The following is a 14,662-nucleotide window of genomic DNA, read 5'->3' as shown; positions in this document are numbered from 1 at the left end:
TGGACCATTATGCACAAACAGGGGTTAGTTTTTTTTTTTTTTTTTTTGTTTTAAGAGTATTCAATCAGCCTTACTTCCTCATTTGAGTTACATTGCACATCAGTTTCACCAGTGGAACCAGTGTTTGGCTATAGTTTCCAAAAGTAGAAACAGATTTTAACATGTAAAAAAATCAGTGGTGTGTTTTGAACAGATGATGTGCAGAATGTGGTGCTCTGTTGAACAAAGGAGGCTTTGTGTGAGGAATCTGTTCCATAAAAACTACAACCAACTCATGAGCGATTAGTTTAGCAGTCATGGTCTGTGTGTGATTCTGCTTGCTGACTCATGCTGAATGGCCCTCTTCACTGGTGTTTGTGTTGTCCCTGTGTGATGTTGTATTTTCAGTGTTTTGTCTTGTTGGATAGGATGGCGTATATCAGTCTCTGCAGAGTGTCGTGGACTGGTTCAGGGAGGCCGTGGGGATTCCAATGGAAAAGAAATACAACAGTGTTTTGTTTGGAGGTACAGTAGCCTACACTGGATTGATTTCCGATTCAATATAGCATATGTGGAGCTCTACTTTTCGTGACAATATGACCAATTCAAACTTTATTAATGCAAAGAAACTGAATTCATTTTTTTCTTCTTTCAGGTCTGATCGGGTCGCTGTTTTCTCTGCTGCAGTTCCTGTCGTCACCTGTAACTGGGGCTCTGTCAGACCACTATGGCAGGCGGCCCTTGCTCATTCTTACCACAGTGAGGAAAATGCTATATTACACCACTTTTTCATGACTTTAAAATATAAACCTCAGTATCCTTTCACATTGGAAGCCACTAGAGTCATTCACTTGGAACAGTTCATACTCTACTTGTGTAAGAATTCCTGCAGCTTTGACCATCAGCCCTGTTTCATTCAGGTCTAATTGGGTGCCTTGTGTTCCAGTTAGGGCTGATGTCCTCCTATGCGGTCTGGGCTGTTTCCCAGAGTTTCAGCATGTTCCTTTTGTTTCGAGTAATTGGGGGCATTTGTAAGGGCAACGTCAGCCTCTGCACTGCTGTCATGGCAGACTTGCCTTGCCCGAAAGCGCGGAACAGAGGAATGGTAGGCACAGACTTTCTTTTGCCTTAACAGGAAATGTGTTGTTAAAATGTGTCATCTAAAAACACCATAATGTGATTGGATGTATGCTCGATCTTTCACTAAGGTTGAAAAATAATATAATGTATAAAAACAGGCTCTGCTAGTATCTTTTATCAGGGCTCTGACCATCTAATTTATTTGTTGTACACAGTGTTGCCGGTCACCCAGTTAAAGTCTTTGTAATTGTAAGTCACACCTGATAAGATTTTAAAAAATCAAACCTTAATTTTATCATCACCAGGCTATGATCGGCATTGCCTTCTCCCTGGGCTTCACTGTGGGACCTTTGATGGGTGCCTATTTTGCCCTCAGCTCCAGAACAACAGGAAATGTCTTCTACCAAACTCCAGCTCTGCTCGCCTTGGCCTTCAGTGCTGCTGATCTGCTCTTTATTTGGGTCATGCTGCCAGAGACACTCACAAAGGATGTCAAGGTTGGTTATGGAAACATTCACACTGCCAACTGACAAACTGAATCACATACAGTTTTACTTAAGGGTCAGACATTTTTGTGATGCATGTTATGCGAGAGTTACATGAGAAGATTGAGACCACTCTCCCTTCTGTACCTTGTTGTCTGTGCCTTGTTGCTGAAATGTGCTATACAAATGAAGCTGCCTTGCCTTGCCTTACCTGTACAGTAAATCTATCTAGTTTAGCTAGCTTAGCTTAGCTTAGCTTAGCATAAAGGCCGGCAGCTTTTCGACAGCTTGCCTGGTTAATAGAATACGCCTACTAGTAACTCTAAAGCTCACTAATAAACATTGTTTGTTTAACGAAGTGTATAAAAGACACATTGTTGTTTTATGTCCGGTTATGTGCCATACTACTTCTTGGCTGGCAGCAGTAACTTCTTGACAAGACTCCAGGAAGTAATTAGTAATTATACCTTTGATGGGCTGAAGCTGGGTGGAGCTATGCTGGGAATTACCTGATGTCACCTAACCTATAACCTTTATGAGCTAAGAACAATAACAGTGTACACTGCCCTGCCCTAACAAGTAATACAAAGCTAAGAGAAGAGTAACAGAGTTGTCAATCAAGTACAGTCTGTTCATGCCCATACAGAAGAGGTCTATCAGACAGCATAAGTGAAAACACCAGTTTGGGTGAACTATTAGCATACGGGAGCTTTAAAACATATAATATAAATATGTTTATAAAGAAAAGTCTGTAGTACATGTACAGTATATACAGATTTGTATACAATTAACTGTTTTTTATTCTATTTAATTTTATTCTATTCTAATTTAAATATTTGTATATGTTTATATATGTGTGTATCGTGAAGGGGTTACAACTTACATTTTCATTTCACATATTGTTTAAAACATCATCACCTACTACATGTAAGACTCATCATGGTTATGGTTTTCACAACATGGTAAAGTTAAGTTTGTTTTCCTTAGTAGCTGAAAAAAGTTATTTTCTCTTTGACAGATACAAATACATTTTCTTGTTTCATCCTAGGCTTCATCTTCAGAGTTGGGGGACTCCAGGGACCTTTTGAACCCAATATCTTTGTTCCATTTTTCAGCTCTTACCAGGACAAAAGATCCACCTCCAAAAGAAAGTGGGTACTGCACATACTGGATTACACTCATTTGAGACATTAACATATATAAAGCATGAAGGAACTTTGGCCCACTGATAGATAGAAGGTGAAAATGTCTTTCCAGGAATGCAGAAGCTTCGAGCGTTGGGCTTGGTTTATTTCTGCTATCTCTTCCTGTTCTCTGGTCTGGAGTTCACGCTGAGTTTTCTAACTCATCAACGCTTCCACTTTACAAGGTATGACCTCAAAGATAAAGCTGCGTGCTCTATCAATTTCAGTTACAATGCTGTGATTTTTTTACAAACATTTTTCTCTCACTAGTATGCAGCAGGGAAAGATGTTCTTCTTCATTGGTGTCATCATGGCTTCAATCCAGGGAGGTTATGCTCGCAGAATCAAACCTGGGCAGCATATCAGGGCTGTTCAAGTGGTAGGAGTGCCTTCTGTTTACATGACAAAAACATGTACCATAAAATACTCTTAATCTTAAACTTCTCTAACTAACTGTGTTTCTCTTTTTTTTAGGCAATAATATTATTAATCCCAGCATTTATTCTCATCGGGCTCTCATGGAATATAACAATGCTTTACGTTGGCTTGGCGTTATACTCATTTGGTGAGCTCATTTTGATATTGAATGTCATGTTAAGACAAGGTAAACCTTTTATCGTACCCAGGAGTGTGCAAAATAAGTGAAACATATTTAATAAACAATGGAATAATGCATATGAGTACAGTTACAACAGGAATTGAGATTTAAAAAAGGCCAGTAAAAATGATAATACCAAATCACATAGCAAATCTTTAAGAATTTGCAAGTACACGGTCAAAATGGGATTTGCGTATTTTGTATCAACAGTGGAAATAGGATCCTACAAATCTTGTTTTACAAATACCCCCTTTATGAACCATGGGGAACTCCCAAAGCTGATGCATATGAGTCCATTAGAGTAAAACAAAACAATAAAACAACAAATGGTTAAACTACATAGTGCATGTGCTGCAAATGGTACTTTACTTTTATACCAAACCTTTTTAAAATATTCTAAATGAATACTGATACATTTCATGACTTTTTAAAACATAAAAAATGAGCCCTGCATAAGTCATTTGGTAAAATAATGTTCTTTGTGGAGAAAAATGTGTGACTGGAGCAGACAATCTGGAAAATAGTAGAAGAACCATTAAAGAGTGAATTAAAACCAGATAAAATCAACAAATAAAGTGTATCCATAAGGTGTACATAGACCATAATGGCCAAAGACAAAATAGCAAAATATGGTTAAAATATATGCTTTATGTTAATCTTGTAAATATTTTTTTTTAATGTATGTATTTGTTTTATTATGTATACTATATATGTTAACTACTCTATGCAGCCATTTTGGCAGCCATAGCTTATCTCAAGAGACTTCCTGGTTAAATAAAGGTTAAATACAAATTTTAAAAACACACCGCATTCACACAGTTTGTATGCAGCAGGATAATATCCACAAACAATGAAAATGTAAAACGGCACATATAACTACATCTAATTATAAATGCAATGTAATCTGTGTTTAAATTTGATGTCATTTATTTTTGTTACAGCAGCTGCAATAGTAGTTCCATGCCTGTCAACCCTTGTTTCTGACCATGGTAAGCCTCTTTAAACTCACAAAAATTTAGATTAGACTATAATGTGCACAGTGTTGCTGATTATCTGCTGTGGACGTTCTTCCAGGGTCGGCCAATCAAAAGGGCACAGTGATGGGGATACTGCGTAGTTTGGGCGCTCTGGCCAGAGCACTAGGACCAGTTGTGTCATCCTCTGGTAAGGAAGACAGATGGCAGTAATAGCACCAAATGCTGCTAATATCTTAAATTTGACATATTTTACAGACTGGTGTGCTTTGTGTGAATAATTTTGCTTGGTAAAACACTCTCCTTGCAGTGTACTCATATTAACTGTTTTCTTCACAGTTTACTGGATAGCTGGACCTCAGATCTGTTTTCTCCTCACATCAGCCTCTTTCATTATTCCTCTGGCTCTCCTGAGAACAGCCAGGAGGCTAAAGGAGGAGTGAGAGACACAAAGTCTCGACAGAGACTCTTGATTGCAGAGGCATTTAAGAGATTAAATGAATGTTATGATTTTTACATCTGCTGGGAGAACAAGCACTGCCGTCTTACTTTGACACAAACAAAAATAATGAGATGTATACTTTTTGCACTGTTTGCCAAGGATCATCACAAATTCATTGAACAAAATAATGCAAGAAGACGTTGCACAAGGCAAAACAAAGGTACATTACAGTACAAATAGGAAATGAGGGGACATACCTTTTAATGTTTAATGTAGACCTGTGCATATTGTGAAATGTATGGGTTAGGGTGAGTTACAAATAAGATTTATGCTTGTGACTTACATATATCGTTTTATAATGCAGTATTCTATCAAACACTCAAGAGTTTCTATTGTACAAAGTAGCATTTTATTTTAGCTAACTTTGAAAATGTGGATATTCTATTTTCTTGTTAAAAAAAAGAATAAACAAGCAAGTCAACATCTGTGTACGGAAGTTAATTATTATTTTACTAAAGATTGTACAATAAACAAACTATAGTTCAGTGGTAGAAAGTAACCAACTACATTTACTCAAGTACCCTGTTGAGGTACTTTTTTTAATTTAGTATTTCCATGTTATGCTAATTAATACTTTCACTCTACTACATATGTACATTTTACTCTACAACATGTATCTTTTTTGCAGGTGAACATGTCACATAAAAACGTGATCCAACTAAAAGGTGCATTTTTATAGATTAATCTACCCAACAGTATAGAAATTAGTACCTCCTCCACAACCAGCTGCACGTTAAAATACTCCTTGCATGTTAATGCAGACATAATAATATCAAAATATTGTGCATAAATTATGCTTATTCTTTTGACACTTTGAATGCAATTGCTAACTATAACTTTAATGAAATCTTGCAATGCAAAAATAATTGTCTTTTTGAATGTGATTAACTGGGGAAGTGTCATGTCTGTTAGTTAAAATGTTTGACCCTATTCACCTGGAGTGCAAAATGTATGGAATTTTACAATACACATCTTTTAAGGCCGTTTTCTCAAAATGGGTTTTTCTCATAATCTGAGCCAGACATATCCACTTCAGTAGCACTTACCAACACCAAACTTTGCTGTTTCATTCATATCCATATTCTGAAGGTTTTTCAGAGTGGTTTGTTCATATATCATTCATAGCCTGATTTATATAACATGTTATACCTAAAAAGTGGCGACAATGGATATATTATGGCTGTTGACAGCATTTTCTGATTTATGGAGTGATTAAAACGAGATATCCAAAATTCCCTCTGTTAAAAAAACTTTGACTAATATTTTAACAAAATGAAACAATAATTTTGAACCTGGCTTTATCCAATGTTCAGATGTATCTTTAAATGCAATGCATATTTAAATAAGATAATGCAACATTTTCATATCTAAACATAACAGTTCAGATGTATGTACTCAACTAGTGAATATATAGCCTAGTAGGTAGTTAAAATATTTTCCTATTCACCAGTAGTGTCTAAGCCAGAAGATGTCGCTATAAGCTATCCTCCCTGCACACAATGTAAACATCAACTGTTTCAATCAGGCTCAACTACAGCTAGCTAGCTGCTACTGCTATCAAACATTGCTTAGCCTGCATAGCCAACACACTGTTCCGGTAGGTGTACACATGTAGCAGCGTTGTAATAGTTTGACAACACATGGAAGATTGTGTGAACATGCGAAGATGTGACTGCATATAGGAAAACCTGAAAATGGACAAGGTAGGTAACGGAAAAATAACGAAACTGTTCTTTTGTAGCAAGCTAGCCAGTAACGTTAACGTCACCTTAACGCCAAAGCACGCTGATGCATGTAACGTTAGCTGCTAACTTTTAGCTAACTTTAGCTGTTGTGAATGTGTAGATGATACGTACAAGTTAACAGCTGTTTTGACCACACCAATAAGCTGTTGTTTATGACGTCTTGTAAAACATTACGTTTTGACAGGCTACCCAAAAAGTTACGATTGTGTAACGTCAGATGTTGTAAATTAGAGCTAAAGGCAAAATAGTTTAATCCCCAACTACCAGAACAAAAATTAAGCCTAACACATTCGTCTGAGTGAAATGTGAGTCTTTAACGTGGATAAAACTAGCTAGCTGGTTTATTCACTAAACAGTTGAAAATACAAGTGCAATCATAAGAAAAAAATAAGAATGAAAGAAATGGGACACCCTGGTAAGCTATCTGAAGCTTGTGTATAGGGGCCCAGACACTAAGCAGATAGTGAACGTATAAATTATAATAACACATTGTCTAGATTAAAACCAAAACAAATAAAAGTGCATGCATTTTACAGTGACATTTTCAACCTACAGAAAACCCTAAGAGCTAACTACTAAATAGTCCCAAGATATTTATTCCATCAGTCTAGCATTGCTTAAATAGAGACAATAAAGTAAGTAGAAACAATTAGAGATAGAATATAGACAAACTAGTTTAGAAGTCCCCAGCCGTTTAGGGTATTCAAGCTTGAACATATTTTAGTAGTAATTGCAAGACATTTTTCTTTTTTTTACAGTATAATCAATTTGATTTGATACAGTTCACCATAAAGTGATCATGTAGTTTTAAAATAAGTGTGGCAATACATGGCTTCACTTGTACTCTAGACAAAGGTCGTATTCCAGCAGACTGTTGATGACAAACAATCTTTACTTTCCCCAGGAGAGCAAACTGTCATCTACTGTTCAGTCTTTTGACTATAAACCACAGAGGAGACAAAGAAAGGAGCCTGCTGAGCCACACACAGCCTCATCACCACGTCTGATGTTACCAAATCCTTATGTGTCTGAGCAGAGTTTAAAATGGTAGAAGGATGATTGATTACAGATTTGTTTATCTTGATTAAAGTAATCAATCACTTGGCCTGATACCAAGCCCCTCATTTGTGTGAATTTCTAAACTTTGTGAAGGAACCGGTCGCCAGGTCTGACCACAAAGCAGAATCCATCAAATACATATGAAGTGCCAGCAGGAAAAGGAGATGTGTCAAGGAGTCGTGGCTACAGCAGCAGTCGTGTTAGAGACACCAGTGATGATTTCCTGCAGAGAGACAGGTCCACATGGGATCCACAAGCAAAGGTTGGTTTCATTTTTAAGCACCAACTTGGAACAAAGGGAGAAAAAAACCACACTTGCTTTGTTCCAAGTTGATGATATTTTCCAGCACACCTGCACAGAATTATTTTGGATGTGTGAGTTGTTTCTTAAAAAAAATGTAAGCACCAGAAAAATAGATGAAACAAACCTTCTTCATGAAAATCATTTAATCCATCTCCACAGACATCAAAAGGCAATAATGGCTCTCTGGCCAAAGGCAGGGTTATGGGCAAGAGCTCACTGGATGCACAGAAAAAAGGTATCTATCACACATGGCATTGTTTTGTTTTTTCATCCATCCATCCATCTTCGTCCGCTTATCCGGTATCGGGTCGCGGGGGTAGCAGCTTGTTTTTTCATTTAGGTTTAATTAATTTCTATCAAATACTAATTTGTTCCCATAGTGACATGAAAATGTACAGAATATTATTTGGAAAAGGAACTGTTTTAAATTACATAAATAAATGGACAAGAAAAACATAAGTAATAATAATAAGACTAAAAATAAACAAATAAGACTCAGGACAGCACCCTTCAAATCCTCTAATTACTGTTCCATTGTTATACAACAGCCTTCTTCTATCAAGATTCTACATTCTTAATATATAAGTGGAAATTATTCCAGACCTGGTTAAATTTCATTTTGGTATTGTTTACTCTGGCTATCATGCTTTTAAAAGAAGCAGTCTCAGTCATCGTCCTGAGCCACTCTATGTATTCTTGTCTATGTGGACTCTTCCAATTCTGTAAAATAAGTCTAGCTGCAGTAATAAATCTTGCTAGTGCTAGCACATCAGCTCATGGATCCTATAATTTTCTTTCCTGAACATCAGCGTACACCTACGTTCTCTCACTTTAATCAGTAAAATTATTGTGTAGCATTCTTTATGGTAAATACTTTTGCTCTAGCTTTTGCTTACTATTATTGCACCATAGGTTTTAGAGGTGCAAGATCTGCCCCGAACTCTGCAGGGAAGCCAAAACCTGCACAGACAGACTTGGTCCCATTTGAAGTGAAGATGACTGATTTCCCAGAGTTAGCTGGTGGTTCGCTGGGCAAACCGGGCTCTCCTCATGTTCAGAGAGAGTGCTGGGGTCCAAATCAAATGCAAACACCGGCACCTTCCTGGAAGGTGAGCTCACTGAAATATCAGATGTGATATTATATCAGATGGGATACAGTTTGCGGGGAATGTTTCACTTACATAGTCACTCATACATTTGGTGCTAATGTCATTTGTTATTGAACAGTCTGTCAGGAGAGTATCCCAAACACAGCCTGACCCCCAGCAAATTACCACTAATGCTAAGACAGATTCCTCTGCTGCTTCACCAGGTAGGTGAAAGTCCCTTCAGTCAGCCTTTCAATGTCTATACAAGGCAGTGTCAATCATATTTCAGGTTATTTATGTTTATTTATTTTTGTGAACAGGTCAGCTGGTGGTGACTTCCTGGGCTAATGTTGCCTCTCAGCCTCCAAAGAAACCTGTCCCTAAAGAAAGAACAATCCGCAGCAATCACATGCAGGTTAAATGACACGTTTGATTTAGACTTTGAGCATAACAGATTATTTTTACAGGGTATTGCAGGTCTTGAAAAATCTTAAAAAACATTGAATATAGTCGGGCCTTAGAATGTATCAAAACGTCTTAAACTATAAGATTTTTCTTGCCTGAAAATTGGCTGTTTAGAGTTTTTCTGCTCTGCCAGGCGTTAAAACATTGTTTTCTGTCCCTTCATTTTTGCGTCTCGTCAGATGGATGAAATTGCTGCACAGCAGGAAGAGGGAACTCCAGGGAAGAAAAAACGGAAGAAAAAGAAGAAAAAGGCTAAAGGTGAAGATGCAGAAACTGAGTCAGAAGAGCCAGCAATGTATCAGGAGCCTCCAAAATTTGAGGTAAATAGAAATTGTCATTCAATTCAAACGCAAAACCCATTTCTAAGCATTTTTATGGGGAACATTTCTTTTGTAAGTGTTGAATGGAAAATTATTTTTGTTGCCATTTTGTCTCCTCAGGATGAAGAGGAGTTTCCAGGCTTGACTCCTGCTCTGACTAGGACTGATAGATTGATAACAAGCAGCTATGCAGCCACACTATGCAATGAGGTACATATCGTAAGTTATTTTATTCTCCCGGATGTTTTCACATCATAATTATAACACTGTAATTTCCTGTTGTTGCTAAAATGCACTTTACATGGGTAAAAAAAAATGCACATTTCAACATGTGAGGGCATTGAGTGTCCATTAAGGTTAATAAGACTTTTTTTTTTTTTTTTTTTCAGGAAAACCAAAGAGCGCATCAGTCTACCAACCAAACCAAAGAAAAATCACCCGCAGCAAAAACTCAGCCCACAGAGATGGCTAAGAAAGGACAGGTTTGTATTTTTCTGTTACATTCAAATTGTGTTTTTGATATTACCATGGAGAAAACGGTAGAGATTGTTCTTGGTCTCCTGATTTCTAGAAAGCTGAAAAGGTGTCTGGGAAGAAAAGCAAAGTTCCTGTTAAACTGGACATCGGAAACATGTTGGCCGCCCTAGAAAAGAAGCAATCTCAAAAAGCCAAGCAGGACGCCAAACCAGTCGTTCTCTCAGGTGGGTTATGGTACAACTGATACAACGGCTTCCTAATTTCTTTGATAACGATTATTTTTAGTTATATTTTTGGTATATTACACTTGAGTTCTCAGGACAGTGCTTATTGATCCAGATCTGTTGGTGCAAGATATGAAAACCTAACCTGAAGCGTCAGATGGTTTGTTAACAAAGAACCATCTGAGAAGCCGTCATTGGAAACTGTTTGGAAAAGCGTTGACTCTTTAAAAAAACCTGGCAGGTGATTGGATAAACCACCTGTCTATCAAACTCTTCCTGAAGCCAGTCTGGAGAGAAAAGATAAAGAAAAGACTTCAGTGACGTTCTTTGCTCCTCTTTCAATGAAGAACTACTCTCCCGTTCTGATATAACTGATGTTATTGCAGAATCTACGCTAACCTTTTTAGGAACCACCATTGTTTCTCTGTTGTCACACACACACCATACCACGCCCGTAGATGCCAGTAGCTCCTCACTGGACGCCAATAGGCTGGCTGATTCTGATCCGGAGACAAATGCATTACTTTAAGCCTGACAAAAAAGATTTTCGTGTGATATGTGATGCCGTGATTCTCACGTGATCTTGTGATATTGCGAGAATCCAGCTGCCATGCAACGTAAGTGAAAAGCTACCACAGAGCGAGTCTTATTTTTAACTTATTTTAAATTATTTATTTGTAGTTGGTGGAGGACTACCTGTTGTCCAGAAGCAACCTTTATTCCAGAAGAAGCTGTCCAGGCAGCAGGATAAAATTGCACACAATCCCCTGGACTCCACCAGCCCTTTGGTGAAGAAAGGCAAGCAGAGAGAGGTGCCCAAAGCCAAGAAACCCACTCCTCTCAAGAAGGTAAGTCCACCTGCTTACTCTGGAAAAAAACACAGATGCAAATTTGTATCAAATTCTTGTATTAAAAAGTAATAACGGACACACACACACACACACACACACACACACACACACACACACACACACACGTAACAACTACATTTTGTAAGAATGTTTTTCAGTAGTGCCGCATTTGTTAGTCTATGTCTGTCTCATCCTCAGGTCATTTTGAAAGAAAGGGAGGAGAGGAAACAAAGACGTTTGCTGGAGGAGAGAGGACTGCTGCCCGAAAATGACTTCCAACCTGCTAATGATGCTGCAGAAGAAGAAGAGCAGTGTGACACAAATACCACAGGTCAGATCAAGCATGTGAAATAATGGAGCATGCATCCGAGCCCTACTGTAAGTAAGGAGATTAAGTAAATGGTTGATTATAGGTAACGTTTTATCCGTATTTTGTGCATCTGTGGCCTCAGATGAGGTTGGGAGTCCTTCAGAAGAACTTGATGATCCGTCAGAGTTTAACGGGACAAACCAGATGGTGAAAGAGGGGGATGAAGAGGCCGACAAAGATGAGAACGTAGAGCAACAAACCACCTCACCTGTGCCGTGTCCAGCCAGTCGACCCAAAATCCACAGCAGAAAGTTCAGAGAGTAAGACTGTAATTTATATACACAGTCACAAGTTGGAATAGTCTGTCTCTCTTACCAGAAATAAGGAAACCTTTAATCTTAAAGAATTTAATCACTGTTTTTCTCACATCTTTGTTAATTAGAAATGTGTGTCGTTGTGCATGTCAGCTATTGCAGCCAGATGCTGAGCAAAGATGTGGATGAGTGTGTGACGGATCTGCTGAAAGAGCTAGTTCGTTTCCAGGACCGCTTGTACCAGAAGGACCCCATGAAGGCCCGCATGAAAAGACGCATTGTGATGGGGCTCAGAGAGGTCCTGAAGCACCTCAAACTCAGGAAGGTCAAGTGTGTTGTCTTCTCACCCAACTGTGAACGCATCCAGTCCAAAGGTACAGTGTCCTTGAGAGCTTCACTGTGTGTGACATAAGGACGTTTTCAGGAACTTATTTTATGGAGAATTGTCAGCATTTTCTCTTAATCTTCTCCGATCTCATTAACGCAGTTTTGTTCTTGTTCTGTGGATAAGTGGTCAAATGCAGATGAGATGTCTAATGTGGTTACAATTGAAATAATAAGGGCAAACTTTGGTTTTAGTGTTTGTTTTTCTTCTTTAAAATCAAGTGATGGGGATATTTTTTCTAGGCCTGTAATTTAATTTAATGTTCAGAAGTCCAATCACCATCTTGTCATTCAGCGATGAATCCATCACAGAAGAGATATAAACTCTAGTTTCCCCATTAGAAAATGTTGTGCAGGTCAGACACGTTGGATTAATTTCAATTGTATTTCTGAGGACCGTTGATTGAGACTGTGTCTACATCAAGCCAGCTAAATTTGAAAACTAGGGCTACAACTACGGATTATTTTACTGATCTGAATCTGATCCTTTTCTCAATCAATCGATTAATTATTTAGTCTATTAAATGTCAAATCTTTTTAATTTTTGTGCTCAGATGTATCCACCCCCCAATGGAATTTTAGAACAGGTGATTTTTTGGGGTGAAAATAGTTGCTTAGTCTGGACACATGGCCAAAACAAAATATATATTTTCAGATTTATCCAGCTAAATGTGTACAAAGTCTGACCATGACATTGTGTCATAGTCATTTACAAATTTAAACCTGGGAGCAACAATGTGCACTAGGTAAAAACATAGAGTTCTTAAAACTGTGATACTGAGATTCATGGACAAATGTCACCTTTCGCAGGAGGCCTGGATGAGGCTCTTTACACCATCATCGACACTTGTCGTGAACAGGGGGTGCCATTCGTGTTTGCCCTATCCAGGAAAGCTTTGGGTCGCTGCGTCAACAAGGCAGTGCCTGTCAGCCTGGTGGGCATCTTCAACTATGACGGTGCACAGGTCGGGTTTATGTTCAGCAACAATACATACTAATCACTAACAAGACAGTTGTTCTTAAAATGAGCTTTACTTTTATTACAGTCAGCATATCAATAAAAAATATTTCAAACAAGCTGAGAACTTTGTCTTTCTTATCCACAGGACATCTATCATAAGATGATCGAGTTGTCGTCTGAGGCCAGGAAAGCCTATGAGGTGATGGTGTCGAGCCTGGAGCAGACAGGCCAGGCAGAAGAGTCGGTGGACATGGAGGAAGAGCTGCAGATCAGCAGCTTGGCTGAGGAGGCTGAGCCCGGTCCTGACGCCACACAGCCAGAGGAACCAGAGTACAGTAAGTTATTGTCCTGACCCAATATTTGCGATACCTGCTCTTTATATGAATTGGTCTGACAAGGTAAAACCAAGTGAAAGCTGTGAAACAATAACAGATTTCACCATTTAAAGTAAAATAAAAATCAATTAATTATCTTTTTTTGTATTTCTTCAAGTAAAAATTTGGAAGAACATGTTGGAGAAGGATTGCAACCACACATTTCTGAACTTTGAAAAGCAGCTGAGCTCCCTGCGCTTGGATAGTGTATGCACTGAAAACACTGATGAAGATGAGAAGAGTTGACAGTGGTAAACCCCTCTGTGCCTACGCAAAATGACTCACTCGACGCAAAAATCTCGACACTCGTTCTGATCACCAGCTTAGAAGAAAATAAGGTGGACTTAATCCCACATGCAGAAAAAGAGCAATACAAGCTGTTTGCTGCAGTGGTTCTCCACCTGAGGATTTTGTCAGGAAATTAATCATGTTGCTAATTTGCAATGAATTATGAATGAATTCCTTTATTTTCTTTTTGGAAAGCTAATATATGTGTTTTTGAGTTCAAGATAAAGTGTGGGTGATAAAACTGTAGATGTATAATCACTGATTTATTAGGACCAAACCACTCACTTAAAGAAATCCCACAATATGAACCTTTGACCATGTCGTCTGTAAACATGACTAGAGGGTGTATATTGTTAATGTTCTGAATGCGTGTGTGTATAATGTCAACCAGTTACACAGTAATAAGAAATTACCACTATCAGTGGGGATTTCAACCCTGGAGGCCCTTTGGTGGATTTCGTTTATCAGTTTGGTTCAGTTTAAAAAGTCCCATGGCCACCTAAACCAAACCTAACCCTGGGTGTCTTGCTCTGCCTTTGAGAAAATGAAAGCTCAGATGGGCCAATCTGGAATCTTCCCTATATGACATCATAAGGGAGAAAGGTTACCTCCCCTTTCTCTGCTTTGCCCGCTCAGAGAATTTGGCCCGCCCATGAGAAAGAGAGACATCATGGCTCGCAAATGAGGGAAGGGTGG

The 14,662-nt window shown here is 38.4% G+C and overlaps 2 protein-coding genes across 5 annotated transcripts in view; both read left to right on the top strand.

The window, feature by feature from the left end:
• The window catches only part of mfsd10 (major facilitator superfamily domain containing 10), a 6,503-nt gene extending 1,280 nt beyond the window's left edge, over positions 1-5,223 (top strand). The window contains exons 2-13 of one of the 2 annotated variants that reach the window (XM_035990925.1): positions 1-23; positions 408-504; positions 635-738; positions 926-1,084; positions 1,365-1,556; positions 2,593-2,695; positions 2,802-2,913; positions 2,999-3,107; positions 3,203-3,293; positions 4,271-4,315; positions 4,401-4,490; positions 4,640-5,223. The exon at positions 1-23 is cut by the window's left edge and continues 156 nt beyond it. In XM_035990925.1, the coding sequence (XP_035846818.1) occupies positions 1-23; positions 408-504; positions 635-738; positions 926-1,084; positions 1,365-1,556; positions 2,593-2,695; positions 2,802-2,913; positions 2,999-3,107; positions 3,203-3,293; positions 4,271-4,315; positions 4,401-4,490; positions 4,640-4,743 (1,229 nt within the window). In that variant the 3' untranslated portion in view covers positions 4,744-5,223. Of the gene's footprint in view, positions 24-407; positions 505-634; positions 739-925; positions 1,085-1,364; positions 1,557-2,592; positions 2,696-2,801; positions 2,914-2,998; positions 3,108-3,202; positions 3,294-4,267; positions 4,316-4,400; positions 4,491-4,639 lie in introns of both variants that reach the window. The other variant, XM_031305872.2, reaches the window with a different exon arrangement.
• Positions 5,224-6,308: 1,085 nt separating this feature from the next.
• On the top strand, positions 6,309-14,407 carry LOC116054444 (selenocysteine insertion sequence-binding protein 2). 3 transcript variants are annotated; one of them, XM_031305996.2, is made up of 18 exons: positions 6,309-6,505; positions 7,452-7,594; positions 7,700-7,868; positions 8,070-8,145; positions 8,823-9,019; positions 9,138-9,222; positions 9,319-9,413; positions 9,643-9,783; positions 9,904-10,002; positions 10,173-10,265; positions 10,355-10,484; positions 11,166-11,332; positions 11,534-11,666; positions 11,782-11,965; positions 12,113-12,333; positions 13,154-13,308; positions 13,450-13,639; positions 13,797-14,407. In XM_031305996.2, the coding sequence occupies exons 1-18, from the start codon at positions 6,497-6,499 to the stop codon at positions 13,922-13,924; spliced, it is 2,415 nt and encodes an 804-aa protein (XP_031161856.1). In that variant the 5' UTR covers positions 6,309-6,496; the 3' UTR covers positions 13,925-14,407. The 3 variants fall into 3 exon arrangements, with proteins under 3 accessions (XP_031161856.1, XP_031161858.1, XP_031161857.1); XM_031305998.2 differs by having other exon boundaries at positions 6,310-6,505; positions 9,904-9,993; XM_031305997.2 differs by having other exon boundaries at positions 6,311-6,505; positions 11,788-11,965.
• The last annotated feature ends 255 nt before the right edge of the window (positions 14,408-14,662 follow it).

Source organism: Sander lucioperca, chromosome 2 (genome assembly GCF_008315115.2).
Source record: "Sander lucioperca isolate FBNREF2018 chromosome 2, SLUC_FBN_1.2, whole genome shotgun sequence".
Classification (NCBI taxonomy): domain Eukaryota; kingdom Metazoa; phylum Chordata; class Actinopteri; order Perciformes; family Percidae; genus Sander; species Sander lucioperca.
Note: the sequence above shows the minus strand (reverse complement) of the source record. Positions and strands in the feature narration are given on the sequence as shown.

Excerpts from the sequence above, each read along its gene's own strand:
- LOC116054444 (XM_031305996.2), top strand. Across the intron at positions 7,595-7,699 it reads TCTGAGCAGAGTTTAAAATG|GAACCGGTCGCCAGGTCTGA; the intron begins GTAGAAGGATGA and ends AACTTTGTGAAG. Across the intron at positions 9,223-9,318 it reads TTCCTCTGCTGCTTCACCAG|GTCAGCTGGTGGTGACTTCC; the intron begins GTAGGTGAAAGT and ends TTTTGTGAACAG.